The following is an 18466-nucleotide window of genomic DNA, read 5'->3' on the forward strand; positions in this document are numbered from 1 at the left end:
AACGAACAGTAACAAGAGCCGTTCATACCAGCAGACAAAAATAAATAAATAAAAGAAGAGATACTAAAATAATCTACAGTGATAAATCTCCAAAAATATGGGGGAGATTCATCACTTTTGAGACCTAGTACACAAGAGATGAGAATTGGTCCAGGATCATATATTTGCATAGCTCTTTAGATTGGTACACCTGGCATCTCATTTAATCCCCTTAAAATCATGCAAGATGGATAGAACACTCTTATTCCTCTGTCTCAGCAGGTAAGTAGTATAAGAGTCGTCAGGGTTAAGTAAATAGTTCATGGTCACACAGCTACTAATGGTTGAACCACACTCGAATCCACATATTCAGACTCCACATCTCTGGTGCTCTTTGCAGTGTGTTTAAGAGTCCCATTCATTTGTTGAAGTACTAATAAATAATTTCCCAGTTGCCTAAAAGAGTAAATGGGGTCCCTAACACCAGCTTTAGTGCCGAAAACTCACTTTAAGTATTAGGGGACAAGAGCCCAGTTGATTCTTGCCATTTTTAAGGTGAAATAAAACTGAAGTATATTCATTATTAATGCAAAGCTCACACAAAAAGCATGTTGTGCTTCAAAGTAGTATTTGGAGGAGGTGTGGTTATTCTTACAAGGGTACATGCTCAAAGAGTTTTTTTAAACTGCCCATTAATAGTTGCTTTTGGAACCAGATTTCAAACTACAGAATAAAATATTCACGTGACTTTATATTGCACCAAGATATTTCTACAAGCAAAAAATAGTGTTACCTATCAGACCTGACCTTATTCTATATATCAAACTTCACTTTAGTCTCTATAAAACCAAGTTTACTATTCGAGAATGAAAACTGAACATATTTCCCACAGAGGAATGTTTTAAAATGCTTTGACTTGATTGCCTCATTAAAATTAGTGCATTTCCTACCAAGACGACCTTTTTGAAGTGGATACCGCCAATATTTTTATGAAAAAAACGAAAAAAAATTACTTTGCACTGACCCTTGAATAAAACATCCGAAGTCTCTCAATATTTCACAAGTAATAGAAAGATGAGGCAGAGCACATAAAAGAAGAAAATAGGACATCAAGAAATCTAAAACCCACTACCCCTGAAAACAACAGCAGCAGCAACAACAACAGATTGATGTCATTCTTAAAAAGATAATCAAAATATGACTAAGTACTACTCCTCTCTAAATTCCAGGCCAGCCAAAAAGTCTTGATAAATATTGACCATTTACCCAATTTCACCTGCATAAAAAGTGTTTTGGTAACAGAATTAAAATTCTGGGTTTTATTCTAGCTGTGAATGTCATGCAGAATGATCTGAAGTAGCTTTTTCACCTTTCAGAGAAAAGATGGGATCAGGCAGAAGGTGGATACTATGCACGCCAAAGTCACATGATGCCCCGTATCCTCATGTATCTTCTTTTCTGTGCCCTTCCTCCTTCACAGGCAGCATCGCCGCCATTACCGTGACAGTCATTGCCGTGGTGCTGCTGGTGTTTGGAGTTGCAGCCTACCTAAAAATCAGGTGAGACGCAGCTTACTCTTAAAAAAAAAGGATTCTGTTTTGTTGGGCTCTGGGCTGAGCGCTGTTTTGCTGGATACTTGTTCCTTAATAGGTATCTTAGCCCTTAGAAATATTGGCAGAGAAGTGAAAAATGGCGGGTGTACTCCTACACCACACAACACAGGTATAGACGTATAGTATCTGAACCTTGGCAAAGTAGAAGAAGCAAGCTGAGATATACAGCATGATGATGCAATGGAACAAGAATTAACGTGGAGTCGGGAGACTGAAGCCTAGGCTCCCTGCCCCGAATGTACCTCATTACCCTGGGAAAGCCACATGCCTCCTAAAGCTCAGCTATTCTCATCTGTGAAAGGGGGTAGAAAGGTGGGATCGATGGTTCCTAAATTCTGATGTTCCGAATACTGAACTGTGGATTTGTACCCAATCTGTTAACGAGGTTTTCATTGATTCCAATGCAAAATGTAAAAAATATAAGGAAGGTGTGGCATTTCCTATAAAACCGTTTTTTCCCCTGAGATTATGTCTTTATATTTTTGGCTTTAAAATATCTTTTCTCCTATGAAATGAAGTGATAGTAGCTGAGATTTTACTTTCTTTAGCCTAATAGGAAGTTGCAATACTCTGTGAGTCCTCCATTTTTGTTTTCTATTGCTCCTTGAAATCAAGTCTCAACACCACATTACTCACAGTCTCTGAGTGTCCTTCCAGCTGTAAAATGCCAGATGGCAAGTGACAGTCTTATTTCCTAGTCTGTGCAGTGCCCATAACAAAGGACAGAAAGACACAAGCTGCATGGTGAGCACACTCACCCTTGACCTCCAATTCGTTCTCCTCCCAGGAGCCAGAACCATTTCTATGCAAGCTCCTCTGCCCTGTCATTCCCTTCCTGAAAAACCCCAGTAGCTCCCCTTGCATTGAGAATTAAATTGTAACTCCTCAGCGTGGCCCTCAGTCATCCTGGACCGTGCCTGCCTCCCCTTTTCCAATCATCACATCCCTCTCTCCCTCTGAAGTCCTGAACTCCAGTCACTCCAGCTCCCTCCAATTCTTAGGACACACCAGGTTCCGTCCTTCCTTCCCCAGACCCTGCAGTCTTGCTACTTCCTCCATGAGATGCTTGTCTTCTAGCTCCTTCTCATGCTGTGTACATTGACTTTCATCTCACTTCCTTTGAGAGATGTCCTTTCCAGTTTAGAGCCCCTGTTATTTACTCTCTTAGTGCCTTGTTGAGTCTATCCTGGATGTGACCACTGTCTATTATTTTATTTTATTGCTATCATTTTGTTTTTGTATATGTGTTGCTTGTTTATTGTCTCTTTTCCCCACAAAAAGTGTAAGGTCCTTGACGACCTGGATTTGTCTGTGAGGACACTGCTAGGGACCAAGACGGTGCTTGAGATATTGAACAAATGAGCAGTGAACCATAAGGACACACAATCCCATGGGCACTGTGGCGCACACACACCGACACCCCTGACTTGTCCCCCAAGCAGCCATGTTTCTTCCTCAAGAGGCTGTGCCACCCTGTCCTTCCCTCCTGCCCTTGACCCCACGTGGAGCTCATGGATATGATTCCTCATCTCAGAGCACATATCCACTCTGCTGCTGCCTCCTCTCATCCCCACTCGCCACCCAGCCCCACCCAGTGCCAACTGGGAGCGCTTCCCTCCTCCTTCCCTTTTATCTCCCTCCATCTTGTGTTCTAAATGTGCATCAAATCAATCTCGATAATGTCAAGTATGAGAGTGCCTTGTAATATCACCTGCGTCTACGATACAAAGAACAGGAAAGCCAGGTTTTGAAGAGAAATTGGAATTAAAGGGCCCGCATGACCTGTTTCTAATAAAACATTTTATAAAAGCATCCAGAAGTTTCCCCCAGATTTAAAAAAAATATTTCTCTTCATTAAGTCTGCATGTCCTTGAGCACTAAACTTAATTTTATAAATTATATCTTACTGAATGGTACCTTTTTCCATCTGGTTTAATTATTAGTTTGTTGCTGCAGATACACTGTATTTTAATTACGAGTTAAATTGGCTTTTATGAACTACTCTGGGAACCTCGTTTTTATTTTATAACAAAGTATCTGTTGAAAAATATGTTCTGCCCCTCCTTCCCAAAAAGGAACTTACACATAAATTTTAGAGTCATTTTAGAATCACCAATGATGAGTTCCTAAGAGGCTACATTATCAAAAATACGACCTTCACTGAAGTGTGGAGTGAAATAGAAACACTTCCTTCTTGCTACACACTTCCCCAAAACGGTGCTGAAATAACTGGAAGGACTCTTCCTCTTCACTTTGGCAAGAATTCAAGTTTACCACCTCTCAACCCACACTGGCTATAGGCAGGCAGTCTAAAACAGTGATTAACAATTCAGACTCCAGAAGCAGGGAGACCTCAGTTCAAATCCTGGCTCTACTACTTCCAGCACTGTGACCTGGGCATGTCACAGAGCACCACTAACCCTCATTTCCCTCACCTGTAAAATAAGGGCAGTAGTTTCTACCTTGTAGCGTTGTTTGGAAGCAAGTACATAGCACTGCCAACATCATCATCATCATCAAAGTGGTAGACTGGAAGGAGCCCCAGGAAGACAGTCCTTGATAGATAGCTGTAGAGCGTCAGCCATGTGCCAGGCCACATCAGTGGTGTGACACAGTTCTGCCATCACAGTACTTACCATGTTTGGAAAATTTTGTTAGCAGGCCATTACAATTTGCTCTGATGAGTGCTGATTAAAATTTTATTTTAAGCTATATTTTCCCCAGGCGTTCAGAGCACCAGATAAATTAAGTAAATGATTAAATTGAATAAATCATTATTATTCTTCCCCATACAGCTTCTGTCTCCTAAATGTAGTAAGATATACAGTGGCATAAATATAAGGCTGCTATTTATCTATTATGCTACTTAAGTTTAAGCACTATAAACTTAAGAATGGATACAGTTATTAGACCCTTAAGGGGTTTCAGAAACCCCCTAAGGAAAGCCCCTTTCTGCTTCTCTATTAATTATTTCGGTAAAATGATAACATAAGGAGATTAATCGTTGTTATGAATCTTAAGGCTATGCTAAAACCCCTTCAGCTGTTATTTTGCCAGGTTGTTGGAAAGCCCCATTAATCGTTCATCAAAAATACTTTAATTGACATGTGTGTGTGCATGTATGTTCCTAAGGATAGGCTTTGCTTTGGTTGGGAACTTACTCTTCTTTCTTCATCCCAGATTTCTAAAAACAATAACATAACAAAAGATCTGTTTTCTGTGGTCTTTTAGCTTGTTTGGCTGGAGCAGCGAGTGACTAAAATCACAACCCATAGGGAGCCATTAGCTTCTGACCTGCAACCATGGGATATGGCCCTGGCCCAGCCAAGTTCTCTGCAAATGCGAGGGGAGAATCTGCTTGAAAAGGCAGCCTCATGATCAGAAAAATAGAATGCTTGGCAAGCTCTGCTAACAGTGGGTGGGGACTTTTCACCTTTCTTCCCAAATCCTCATTTCCTCTAAAGGCATTGTAAACTTAAGAGCCATCTGCTTTTCACACTCCCTTTCTCCAGGGACCCATTACCCCTAGTTTTGTCACAATGACCCGAGCCACTTTTGGATGTGACTTATAAAATGAACTGCCCTGAACCCAGGGCCCTTCTTGGTTTATGACCCCACCTTTTAACCAGCAGCAGTGTGGTGTGGAGGGAAGAATGTGAGCTTTGCAGTCAAGTTTAATGCTGACTCTTCTACTTACTATTTAGGCGGCCTTGGGCAAATTATTAACTCCTTGATCCTCAATTTCTTCAATCTGCAAAAAATAGAGTTAATAATATGTATCTTTCAAGGTTGTTTTAAAGACGAAATGAAGTAATGAATGCAGAGTAACTGGAGAGACTAGCATGGTGACTAAGAACATGCACTCTGGGGCAAGTTTTCTTTTTTTGAGTCGAACTCTCGCTCTGTCGCCCAGGCTGGAGTGCAGTGGCGTGATCTCGGCTCACTGCAACCTCCACCTCCCGGGTTCAAGCAATTCTCCTGCCTCAGCCTCCTGAGTAGCTGGGACTACAGGCACACACCACCACACCCGGCTAATTTTTGTATTTTTAGTAGAGACAGGGTTTCACCATGTTGACCAGGGTGGTCTCGCTCTTCTGACCTGGTGATCCGCCCACCTTGGCCTTCCAAAGTGCTGGGATTACAGGCGTGGGCCACTGCGCCCAGCCTGGGGCAAGTTTCTTAATCACTTTGTGCTCAGTTTCTTCATGTAAAATGAGACTATAATAATAATAGTACCTAACTCAAGATTGTTACAAAGATTAAATTATGATACATATAAACGTTCAGTGCCTGGTATGAGGTGAGGATGATGGAAGGTGAATTACTGTTACTGCTGTAGTTGTTAGAACAGTGCTTAGCAAATAGGGACTCAGTAAACTGGTAACCACCAACACATAGGCTGTGAGGTTGGGAGCACAGTCTCCATCCTACCATTTCCATTCAGTAGGATAGGGATTCAAAGGACCGGGGAGAGAAGGAGGAGGAAGATGGCACAGCAGCTCATTTCCTAATTGAATATTGATATGGCGGTCTTCCATGTTCCAGTTTGGCAGTTTCGTTAGTGCTATTCTGAAACGTCTGTGAAGTTGAATCCATGTTACACATTTATAAATGGAAACTATCTCTGAGCAGTCTTTATGCCAGGGCTTGTTTGCAACTTTAAAAGAAAGCAAAGGCCCTGTCTGCCTTTTGCAGAACTATCTTTAATTAGTGATGATTGAAGAATGAGATAAGTCTGTTTTGATTTGTTTAAGTTGGCTCAAAACTGTTCAGCCAAGACATAATCTCCCTGCACAGGAGACCGTATCTGCTAAGACCAGTGATGTGGATGTTGCTGTAATTAGGTGTGCTGGTGACCCAGACAGACTACATGGGCTGTTCTCTTCACAAAAATAAATGCAGTCTTGATTTATAGACACAACAGGACCTGTCTTTTAAGATGTCTTGTTAGAAGTCACCTATTTTGCTTCTAGTGATTTTGCTATTTTGTCTTCTAGTGATTGCATGTTGTACAATTGGATTCCTTCTGGTTGTTAGAGTAGGCCCAGCCAGCCATAAAGGCCAAGATCTTCTAGAATTTGTTATACACAGTTGACTTTTTCAGGTCACCTTTTGGAGTTCTGTAGGTCTTGTTTACTCAATTTGCTCCCTCAGTGGTTCTTAAACTTTAATGTGCATAAGAATCAATGGAAGAGTTTATTAAAAACACAGTTTCCGGCCGGGTGCGGTGGCTCACGCCTGTAATCCCAGCACTTTGGGAGGCTGAGGCGGGCAGATCACGAGGTCAGGAGATCGAGACCATCCTGGCTAACACAGTGAAACCCCGTCTCTACTAAAAATACAAAAAAAAATTAGCTGGCCCTGGTGGCGGGCACCTGTAGTCCCAGCTGCTCGGGAGGCTGAGGCAGGAGAATGGCATGAACCCGGGATGTGGAGCTTGCAGTGAGCCGAAATCGCACCACTGCACTCCAGCCTGCGTGACATAGCGAGAAAAAAAAAAAAAAAAAACAGTTTCCTGGGTCTCATCCCCATAGATTCAGATTCAGTAGGTCCAGGTGGGGCCCTTGCATTTACATATCTAACTAGCTCAAAGGTGATGCCAGTGCTGCTGGTCCAAGGATCACACTTTGAGTAGCCCTATTTTACCCGCTTCTAACACTCCAGTAGCCCTGTTTTACCCATTTCTAACACTCCAAACACACTCTCTGCTGTAGAGTTTCCCAGATAGATTGCCCTGTTGTTTCATGTATATTTCAGATATGTTGCCCTGTTTCAGATATATTGCCTTTGTAATTTTGAACATGCTGATCCCTCTGTGAGAGGTGTTTGGTTCACCCCTTTCTCAATCTGGCTAATTTCAAGTCGTCCAGCTCAAGAGAGATCTCCTTTGGGAAGCCTTCATCCACCTTTCCATACTGAGTTCCTTGCTGTGCATGCTTCCCTCATACCATGTGCTTCCCTGTACTGCAATCAGTGCATTCTCTACCAGTTTCCTCCACTAGAACAATATCAAGTCCCTGGCCGTACCTGATGTATAGTAGTTGCTTAATGAACATTTATTGGATGAGTTCATGAGTCTGAATAGGAAAGTTTGGGGGTGCAGCAATAACATTCGTTTACTCCTAATCAAGAAGAACCAGGGTTTGGGGAAGGGGAAGCCATGGGAATCTGTTAAACCACACAGATTTTTACTAGCTACGTCGTGACACTGAGCTAGTTTACAAATAAACAGATGTGCCAATGTGTAGACCTTTTCTGTGATGACTGTCTGCCAATAGTAATGCCATCTGGCAGATAATTTTTTAAATAAACAAATATGACCTGCCCCTTCAAAGCAAAGGTAATTATTTCAAGATATGCTTGAAAGTAACAGCTTTTTAAAAGAAACCCAGAGTCTGGAAAAAAAGGATTTTAAAAATAAATATTTGGAAATATTCCCATCAGTGAGATTTTTGTTTAAAAGATGGAACTGATAGGATTCCTTAGTTGTGATACTCACTCTGCCACTAACTTGCTGTCGTAACTTTGGGTGAATAAAATAAATTGTAATGATTTCAGTTTTCTTAGCCCCAAAATTGTGGCTCACAATATTAATTTCTTAGTTTTGGCAAATGTACCACAATTATGTATCAACATTAGTGGAAGCTGGGTGAAGGGTATACGGGAAATCTTTGTACTATCTTTGCAACTTTTCTCTAAATCTAAAATCATTCCAACATACAAAGTTTATTTTTTTTAAATTATGACTCAGTAGCTACCACAAGGATATATTTTTTGCTTTTGCCTCAGGGCCTCTGTACTTGCTGCTCCCTCTGTCTACACGGTATCCCTCGCTTATCCACATGGCTCATCCCTCATCTCCTCTATGTGTCTGCTCAAATGATGTCTTAGTGAGACCTTCCTGATCATCATATTCAGAATTACAGTCCCCACCTCCTACTGGGAACTCCTCACCACCCCACCCACTTCTTCTATTTGTTTTCTCCATGGACTTAGTAACATTCACCATGTTATTATTTGTATATTATTTATTGTGTCTCCCCACGTAGAATGTAAGCTCCCTAAGGACAGGGATTTTGATCTGTTCAGTTTATTAAGGTATCAACCAGGTGCTAGAATAGGGCCTGATAGATGGTAAGTTTTCAATGAATACTTAAAGAAGCCAGGCAGGAAATGATAATCAGAAAAAAAGAGGAAACAATCGAAACAATAAAAAGGAGACAGTGACAGCTGCATCAAACAGTTTTGTTAATGGACGACAAGAGTCTAAGGCTTAATTACTCATGGCTAATGAACTGAAAGTTCAGCTGTATTTTTCCAGCACTAAGCCATGTCTTAATCATCTTTGTATTCTTCCATATTTCTTCATATCCTTAGCACATGGTAAGCACTAATGATTGAATGGCAAGACTTGCTTGACTAAAGAGGAGAGGGCTTTGTGGGGCATAGTCATAAATAAAGGTGGAGACTTGTGGAGAACTGGGGCTGACCCTTGTAAAGGACAAGGTGTTTCCTAAAATATGTTTTGTTTCAACGCAAGAAAAGGGACACTTCACTCATTTTCAAAGACAATAGAGTTTCATTAAGTATTGATGCTACAGTTACCTTTAAATAGGTACCATTTTGCAGTGTTGGAGAATACCTCAAGCCACAAATGTCACCACATCATTTACCATTTGTCACCAACAAGTGGTCACCAAGTAGGGGCAGGGAGTAGGGAGTGCTGCTTTCTATTAGGGAAAAGCCACTAGAGAAAGAGAGCAATGTGGGAAGAGTTTAAAAGAAATCATTCTTCATTTTTCCCCCTCGGGTTTTAATTTGCTTACTGCACCATGTGATACAATAGAATCACATTGACAATAAGCACAGTGCCATTGATTAACGGGCTGTGAGCACTGTGCTAAGGGCCTTAAAGCCACATCATCGCATGCTAGTCCAGCCATAATTCTCTTTCCCCTTCCTATGTTTAAAGTCAAAACAGTGACTTTGACCATCAATATTCCTTATGGGATGTTTTCATTTTTCCAATTATACTATACAATGAATTTCCATGGGCCATATTAATCCTAGCTGGTATTAGCCAAACCCCATAGACACTCCATATACACTATCTATGCTGCTGCATATAAGCAGTTATCATCAAATATTTATAAAATAACCATTATATCAACAGCAACATGTTAGGTGTTTCAGGTAGTTAGAAGAAAAGTAGGACATAGTCTGCCCTCAAGAATTTTACCATCTAAGCGGAGCCAAGACACAGCAAAGAGAAAACATGGCTATATTGAATCAGTGCCAGTCTTTATTAAGACTTTTAGTAAATAAAATTGCTTTGACCTTACAATGACATCATTCATCCAGATTGCTGTTCAGGTTGAAATTAGATGAAGCAATGTTGCCTTGTAAAGCAAGCAAAGAGACCTTGGTTTCATTAGCAGCACTACCATTAAATAACATTGACAAAGTCACCTAAATTCCTTGGGTCCCACTTTACTTATCTTGAGAATGGGAGTTGCTTTGTTTTTTGGTTTCTGATTGTCTTTTTTTTTTTTTAACCTCATACACTATGCAAATGCCAATCTGAAAACCTCCCCATTTCCATCCAAAATGTGCCATGATTTAAGAGGTTCTGACCTAGAGAGAAAGTTTAACATGCTCACTAATTATTGTCCTCTTATCACACGTACAAAAAACGTGTTTGTCTTACTCTTACTACAATAGTATCCAATTTGTCCAAACCTGGCTGGAATCCCAGTACACCCAATTTTTCCTGTTTAAGCTCGTTAATGTGGTAAATAAGCCCTATGGGTTCAGTACATTCCCAATTTTGGTTCATCCATATCTCTTGTATATCTTTCCTCACTTATCAGCATTTTACTCAACTCACTGTTTCTTTAATGGGAAGGAAAAAAAAAAAAACAAAGTAAAGGCCAATCTTTTTCCTTTATTTTACTAGTGTTTGTATAGGAGGTGTGTCTTACAGTATAGGAGATTCAGATATAGCATTAACCAAATAGTCTTGCCTAAAATAACCATAGCCAGTAAACCTGACAGCCAGAAGATTTTCAATTCTGTAACCCCCATTCCAACATATAATAAACTTTAAAAATTCAAATACAATAACAATCATGTAAGAAACTGGTTTTATAACTATGCCTGGGGTATAATTTCAAGAGTTCCCAGTGGGAGGAGGTTCACTTTTCATTCAATGACATTTTTTACTATTTGGCAGATTCACCATGTGCTTGTATAAGATTTATTATATTAAAAATTTAAAAACAATATTGGCCAACATTCATTGCACATTTACTATGTGGCAGGCCTTTTATATTCATTACCTTATTTAATCCTCCTAACAACCATAAAGCAATTTTTTTTTAAAGTTTCTCCATTTTATAGATGAAGAAACAGGGGGTTAAAAACTTATTCAAGGACATACATTTATTGACCAAACTCACATTTTATGGGAATAAAAATATATGATAGAGATAAAAATTCTGTGAGAAGTTCAATTACCATACAAGGTGAAGCAGGAGTACCCTATCAATAAAGGAGCATGTTTATTGAGTATATTTTGCCAGGCTTGTAGCAGTAAGTTATGCTGAAATTTAGGCAGAGCTCCAGGGCTTTTGTTACCGGATTTTAACTTGTTCATTCTACAGCTTCCATTTCTCAACCATCCTGTTAAAGGATTTGATTGGAACTGGAGGTTTCACATTTGGGGAGAGTGTTGGCCATAGACAGCCCATGACCTTTGTTTACCAAAACTACCTCCCTTATTTCTATAGATCAAAGAAGCAGTGGTGTTTCTGGGTTTCTATTTATGGTCTCTTTCATTCCCATACCCACAGAAATAAATGTGAGCCTTTAGGGAAAGCAAATTGTGGAACATCTTCAGGTTTTCAGGTACGTAGATTAGGTCAGCTGAATCAGCCTTCAGGACATAAATCAGAATTTTGAAGGCTAAGAGTTTGAAACGAGCACAGCAAAGGTCTAGTTCTTTGCAAAAAAAAAAAAAAAAAAATTGTCTTTTTGCAAATACCTGGCAGATGTAAATAAGCTTCAAAATTGCAATAGCAATTATTTTAGCAACAGATATAAGTATACCAAATGCTTTTTGCACCTTCGAATTGTGTTTTCATTTTGTTTAATTTTCACATCTAGCTGAGATAAAAATTAGTGGGAGTGGTCATTTTTTGTACTGTATCTAGCATACATGATTTCCAGTAGCAAGGTATAATAATTCATATGCTAGCATGAGCCTTAGAGGTAACAAATGCTCATTTTGTGATGCTCTTCTAATCCTGCCATTAGTTTTAGTCTTAAAATGACCATATTCCTTTCCAGGGAGCTCCCGTCTTATGAACAGATCAGTTTTGGGGGGATCTCTGGATTTATTTTTTCCAATCACTGTTTCTTTCATAAACACGTATTGAGGACTTACTGTGTGTCAGATATTCTTCTGGGTGCTGGAGTTAGAGCTAAGAATAAACACAGCAGGCAAATAATCCATACCTGCATGGAGGTTACAGTCTAGTTGTGGAAGAGAAGCAATAACAAGTAAATTATATAGTATGTTAGAAGGTGAGGAGTACTATGAGAAATATTAAGCTGGGAGTCTGGGGTGGGGGTTGAAAACTTAAATTGAATTGTGTTTTAGTCCATTTTCACACTTCTGATAAACATACCCGAGACTGAGCAATTTACAAAAGAAAGAGGTTTAATTGGACTTACAGTTCCATGTGGCTGGGGAAGCCTCAAAATCATGGCAGAAGGCAAGGAGGCACAAGTCACATCTTAAGTGGATGGCAGCAGGCAATAAAAAAGAAAGCTTGTTCAGGGAAACTCCCCCTTACAGAACCATCAGATCTCGTGAGACTCATTCACTATCATGAGAACAGCACAGGAAAGACCCGCCCCCATAATTTGATCACCTTCCACAGGGTTCCTCCCACAACATATGGGAACTGTGGGAGTTGCAATTCAAGATGAGATTTGGGTGGGGACACAGCCAAACCATATCAAGTTGTTAAGGAAGGCCTCACTGAGAAGGTGACATTTGAGCGAAGACTTGAAGGAAATGAGAGAATGAGCTGTGTGGAGACCTGGAGGACAATTGTTCCAAGCCAAGGAAACAGTCAGTGCAAAGGCCCTGAGGCAAAGGTGTGTCAGGCATGAGAGTGAAGAGAAGGAGACCAGTATGGTTATAGCAGAGGGAGCAAGGGTCCTATAATAGGGGCTGGTATGCTTAGAAAAGTAGCTGGGGCCAGACCCCATAGGGCTTTGCAAGGCATTTTAATGATTTGGCTTTTACTCTGAGATGAGGATCCATTCAAAGGTTTTGAACAGAGGAGTGATAACAATCTGATTTCATTTCTTATAGATATATTATTAATTATGCAAGAGGGTCTCACAATTAATTATCCACCAAATTCTGCTTAACCCATATTGCCATTCAATTAAGGTGCTAATGAGACTCTGAGAACTTGTGCTCTAAGTGCTGGATTTAGATAATGGAGATGGGGATTTGGCTGACAGCTCAGTTGGATGACTTTGGGCACTTCAATTAACATCTCTGAGCCCCATTTTCCTTGTCAGAGAAATAAGTTTAAACTATACCTGCCCCATGGCCTTATTTTGAGGATCAAGTAAAAACTAAATATAGAAGCACTTTATAAATTATAAGACAATATAAGTGTCAGGAGAGGTGGTGATAGCAACAGTGGTTGTGGTTGTGTCACCATTATTTCAGGGAAAATTAAGCCCAGAACCTAAGTCAGAATGTTAGGAATGCAAGCTTCCCTTTCCCATCTCTTCTTATTAAATTACTATGGAAATGGGGCCTCCTCTTCCTTCCCCAGCACTTGGGATCCAGAAGACAACAAGGACTCAGATGATCCCAACAGAACATGCCAGTCAGGATTCTAGCAGGAAGAGTTGTCACTGACAGGGTGTTTGGTAGACGGAGGCCTCCACGGTGGGTGGGTCTGCTGTCCTAGTGAGAACGTCACACCTTTCCCTCTCCCTGGCCCCATAAGCATCCCCAGTTCAGTGCAGGGCATTATGCTGTCCTCAGATGGGCAACTTTTCCAAGTAATCACAACCCTCTTCTGTTTCTCCACCAGGCATTCCTCCTATGGAAGACTTTTGGACGACCATGACTACGGGTCCTGGGGAAACTACAACAACCCTCTGTACGATGACTCCTAACAACGGAATATGGCCTGGGATGAGGATTAACTGTTCTTTATTTATAAGTGCTTATCCAGTAGAATTAATAAGTACCTGATGCGCATTGAACGACAATCTTAAGCCCTGTTTTGTTGGTATGGTTGTTTTTGTTTTCCTCCCTCTCCTCTGGCTGCTACAACTTCCCCTTTCTGGTACAAGAAGAACCATTCTTTAAAGGTGAGTGGAGGCTGATTTGCAGCTGAAGTGGGCCAGCCTTGCACCAGCCAGGCCAGACCACCATGGTGAAGGCTTCTTTCCCCACTGCAGGACCCACTTTGAGAAGGACCGAGGAGGAGGATTTGGGTTGTTTTGTTAGGGGTTACTTTCAGGGGAACATTTCATTTGTGTTATTTCTTAAACTTCTATTTAGGAAATTACATTAAGTATTAATGAGGGGAAAGGAAATGAGCTCTACGAGGATTTCACCCTGCATGGGAGAGAGCAGGGTTTTCTCAGATTCCTTTTTAATCTCTATTTATCTGGTTGTTTCTGACAGGATGCTGCCTGCTTGGCTCTACAAGCTGGAAAGCAGCTTCTTAGCTGCCTAATTAATGAAAGATGAAAATAGGAAGTGCCCTGGAGGGGGCCAGCAGGTCACGGGGCAGAATCTCTCAGGTTGCTGTGGGATCTCAGTGTGCCCCTACCTGTTCTCCCCTCCAGGCCACCTGTCTCTGTAAAGGATGTCTGCTCTGTTCAAAAGGCAGCTGGGATCCCAGCCCACAAGTGATCAGCAGAGTTGCATTTCCAAAGAAAAAGGCTATGAGATGAGCTGAGTTATAGAGAGAAAGAGAGAGGCATGTACGGTGTGGGGAAGTGGAAGAGAAGCTGGCGGGGGAGAAGGAGGCTAACCTGCACTGAGTACTTCATTAGGACAAGTGAGAATCAGCTATTGATAATGGCCAGAGATATCCACAGCTTGGAGGAGCCCAGAGACTGTTTGCTTTATACCCACACAGCAACTGGTCCACTGCTTTACTGTCTGTTGGATAATGGCTGTAAACTGTTTAAAAACAAAACAAAACAAAAAAGAGGCACTAGTCTATCTGCAATTATTCAATGAGGCATTTTCATAGGAAACAGACTATGATTAATCCATTTATTCTTCCCACACACTTACCTTACTAATTCTTCGCTTTAATAAATGAGCAACCCTGGGTATAGTCTTAAAATTCTGCACAATAAATTTTGAGAAAGAATTGTTCCTCTTTGTAGGTATCTGTGTATTGCAATCATTCTCAACCACGAGGTGATTTTGCCCCCTGCCTCCACCCCAGGGACATTCAAAAATGTCTGGTGACACTTTTCATTGTCATGACTTGGGGGTGCTACTAGAGGCCAGGAATGCTGCCAAACATTCCACCATGCACAGCACAACCTACAACAGCAAAGAATCATCCACCCCAAAATATCAGTAGTGCCGAGATTGAGAAGCCCTGATTTATCACAATGCCCACTGTGACAGAACAAGACACTCACAGATTAGTGATACGTTTTATTTTTAACAAAATGAAAGGATGTGTTAAGTTTTTATTTCCAAAGTGTTTAGTTTATTGGCTGATGAGTTGTTCTTGGTATGCATGGTGACCTTTTTATTTCTGTGTGCTTCCTAGAGAGCTTTATTTCATGGCAACAACTCTGTCTTCTTGTAACAGCTGATATTAGCAAGCAGCATCTTATGTCCTGATTTCATGTAGTAGAAAACAAACATTGGGTCCGACTTCAAAATGTGTTGTATTGTCCTACAGTGTCATAAAGAACCTGAAAATGAACTTTTGTTTCTAAAGTTGGACCTTGCTGCCATGACTGTTTAGTTTACAGAAACTTGACCCCGGCTCATCCTGTCTCTGGCTGTGGCCTGGCAAAGCACTGAAAACCCCTCTGGTCTCAAAGACAGTAGGGGCAGTGCCACTTTCTACAACCTGCCAACCCACACACTGGAGTAATTCTGAAAAAAATTATTCCTAAACTCTCTAAGTACGGACGGAGAATGAGCAAGCCCCAGAAGTATTTTACAACCAGAGTGGGTAATGAGGAGGGGGCTTACTGGAATCGTGATATCTCTGAATATTGAAAACAACAACTAAAAAAGTGGACCTTCTCAGAAAAAAAGGGCAGCAAATGACCAAGGGCGCCCCTTCTGGCCGTGCTTGGCTTGAGTAACTGTCTCTCTTTCCCCACCCCCATCACAGGGCTTTCAGTTTGGCAAAGGAAAAGCAGATAAAAACAGAACATTCCATATGTTTCTTTCTCCATTGGCCAAAAACATTTTGACACAATGTTTGTGAAACACCTTTGGAGAGGTGCACTTCTGAATGCTGCCTCTGCCGTAAATCCTGGGGCAAGGGATCAGCTTCTTCCCAGGAACCATGGCCTTCTATAAACCGTGAACTCAAGCAGGCGTTTTTTTTTTCTTACCGAAAGGCTGCTACTGTGCAAGGGCACATAATGGGTCTGTTGCTCTTATTGGCTTCCAAATGTGCATGCCAAAGAGAGAGATGTGGGCCTAGAGCAGATATATTCAGCAAGGTGACAGTTTCCCATAACAATTCTAACACTTCTTATCTTATGTGAGAATAAAATATTTAAGGGTTGAACCTTATTTTGCCAAATGTATCTTTTTCTGCTTTTGAATTGGGCAAAAGATTTTAGCAACTATATTCTACAAATGTTACTTATAACACACACACACACATCTGAAATATATGCCGAAAATTGACGTCTTTGACCTCAGGGAGAGCACCTGTCCAGGTCTACCTAAAGGAAATGGCTCCAGTGGGTCTAAACAACCACATCCTATCCATGGATAGGTCTAGTCATAACACTTTAGAGAGAATGTCAGAGCAGGAGAGAGGCAAGCTGCCTCTTCTCGGCCATCGACTGCAGATGATGAAAGAGCGGGATTCAACTTTGTTTTCTTTTCCTGTGGCCCCAATGAAACCTCCTGCCCTCCCTGCACGTCTGTGTCTTCATTTCTAAAATGGGGGTGATGCTTTCGTATTGACCTCACCCCATACTACCTCACAGATGTGTTGTGAGGATTAATAAAATTATGTCTATGGTATTTTCAGTTTCTGGAGAAAAATACTTATAGACAGTTTAACTATTACATAGATATATAAGTGATCTCAGTTTCTTGTTTGCTATGATACTAATGTGTTGTTTTAACTTATTCCATAAAATGACAGTTGTGTCCTAGCCACATCAGACAGCTATCTAAGCTCTGGACTACCCCTTTGTGCAGCTGAATCACTGCAGGGTTGACCATGCCTGGTGCCACAGCCATGGTTTCCATTTCTAGATGAAAGGATGGCCTAGGACATAGGTCTCAAAGACTCTTGGATCAGAATCAGGAGATTAGGGAAAACAGGATGGATACCTGAGCACTAACAGCAGTAGACGTAGACCTCTGTCCTTTACCATCTGAGGTCTTCTGGATTCTTTGTGGGGTTAATTTTGATTTGATGTCATCTGTTCGCCCTTCATCTTGCTTGCAAGTGTGCATGGTTCAATCCCTCACATCCAGGAAATGAATTTTGCAATTGGGCCAGATGCTAATTTGCACGTTGATTCACCTTCTTTGCCTTTAAGCCTTTTTTTTTTTTTTTTTTTTTTGGCAAATGAATGTACCATTTCAACTTTGATTTTAATAGTGCTAGTTGATATTGGTAATAATGCTAACCAAGAGATCAATGCCAGATTTTTCTCTTGGGGTAAGTTAGCTGAAGTCATTTAAAGATGGAAAGGTGGGAAAATTCTTTGATATTTGATGTCATTGTATCCACATTTGTTGTAAGACATATTGCATACCAATTATAATTATATCAATTAAAGTTGATAAAAGCTTCCATCTGGCTGTGGGTGATTCACATTTTGATATATTTTGTTATTCAAACCACTTGATTGATATGCTCAGCACAATTCATATTAAGTAGTTTTGACTTGTTCTTAAAGAAAATGTATCCCACACCAGTAAATATTTTCTGCATAGCAGAAAGGTCTTTCTGACCTTGAAACAGAATTGAAGAATGCCAGAATTGAAGAAACTTGTCAAGAATTGAAGAATTGAAGAAACTTTTCAAGCAGTGATTTTACTCTCAAATATACTCTGGACCTTATAAAATAGATGTAAAAACAAACACTTTGATTCAATGAGTTGATAGCAATACATAATCAAGTCATATTAAAGTATATTGGCATTAGTAATACATTTGACATTTGCTTCACTCCCCTTTAAAAATTAAATTCAGCATACTCATCCTTATCTGACAGTTAAATAGCAGGCAATTTCAGTCATCCAAAATATAATTTCAAACCCCAAAATCAAACTAAAGATGATTCTGATTCCAAAGAAAAGAGCAGCAGCAAAACCCATTCATTTTGTTCCATAGGAAAGGAATGGATCACCTGCAAGCTAGAACTTGTTGATTAGATGATGGATATAAACTTGAGGTCAGGTTTAATAGGTTTAGTTACTTGGTCAGATTTCATAAGTTTAGTTACTCGGCTCCCAGTGACATAGCATGGAGGATTGACTGGGAAGAGTCAAGATATGGAATGAGGATTGAGCATGAAACAGGCCCTTTCCATTAATTATTTGGTCATTTCTCGAGGAGCATTTCGTGGGCACAAAAGCAACTAAAAAC

At 40.5% G+C, this 18466-nt stretch overlaps 1 protein-coding gene across 4 annotated transcripts in view; it reads left to right on the forward strand.

Moving 5' to 3' along the window:
- PARM1 (prostate androgen-regulated mucin-like protein 1) overlaps positions 1-17668 on the forward strand; it is a 169216-nt gene extending 151548 nt beyond the window's left edge. For all 4 annotated transcript variants that reach the window (XM_055384496.2, XM_019025783.4, XM_055384497.2 and 1 more), the window contains 2 exons: positions 1460-1538; positions 13718-17668. In XM_055384496.2, coding sequence (XP_055240471.2) covers positions 1460-1538; positions 13718-13802 — 164 coding nt within the window. In that variant the 3' untranslated portion in view covers positions 13803-17668. The remainder of the gene's footprint in view (positions 1-1459; positions 1539-13717) is intronic.
- The last annotated feature ends 798 nt before the right edge of the window (positions 17669-18466 follow it).

Source organism: Gorilla gorilla, chromosome 3 (genome assembly GCF_029281585.2).
Source record: "Gorilla gorilla gorilla isolate KB3781 chromosome 3, NHGRI_mGorGor1-v2.1_pri, whole genome shotgun sequence".
NCBI classification, from domain to species: domain Eukaryota; kingdom Metazoa; phylum Chordata; class Mammalia; order Primates; family Hominidae; genus Gorilla; species Gorilla gorilla.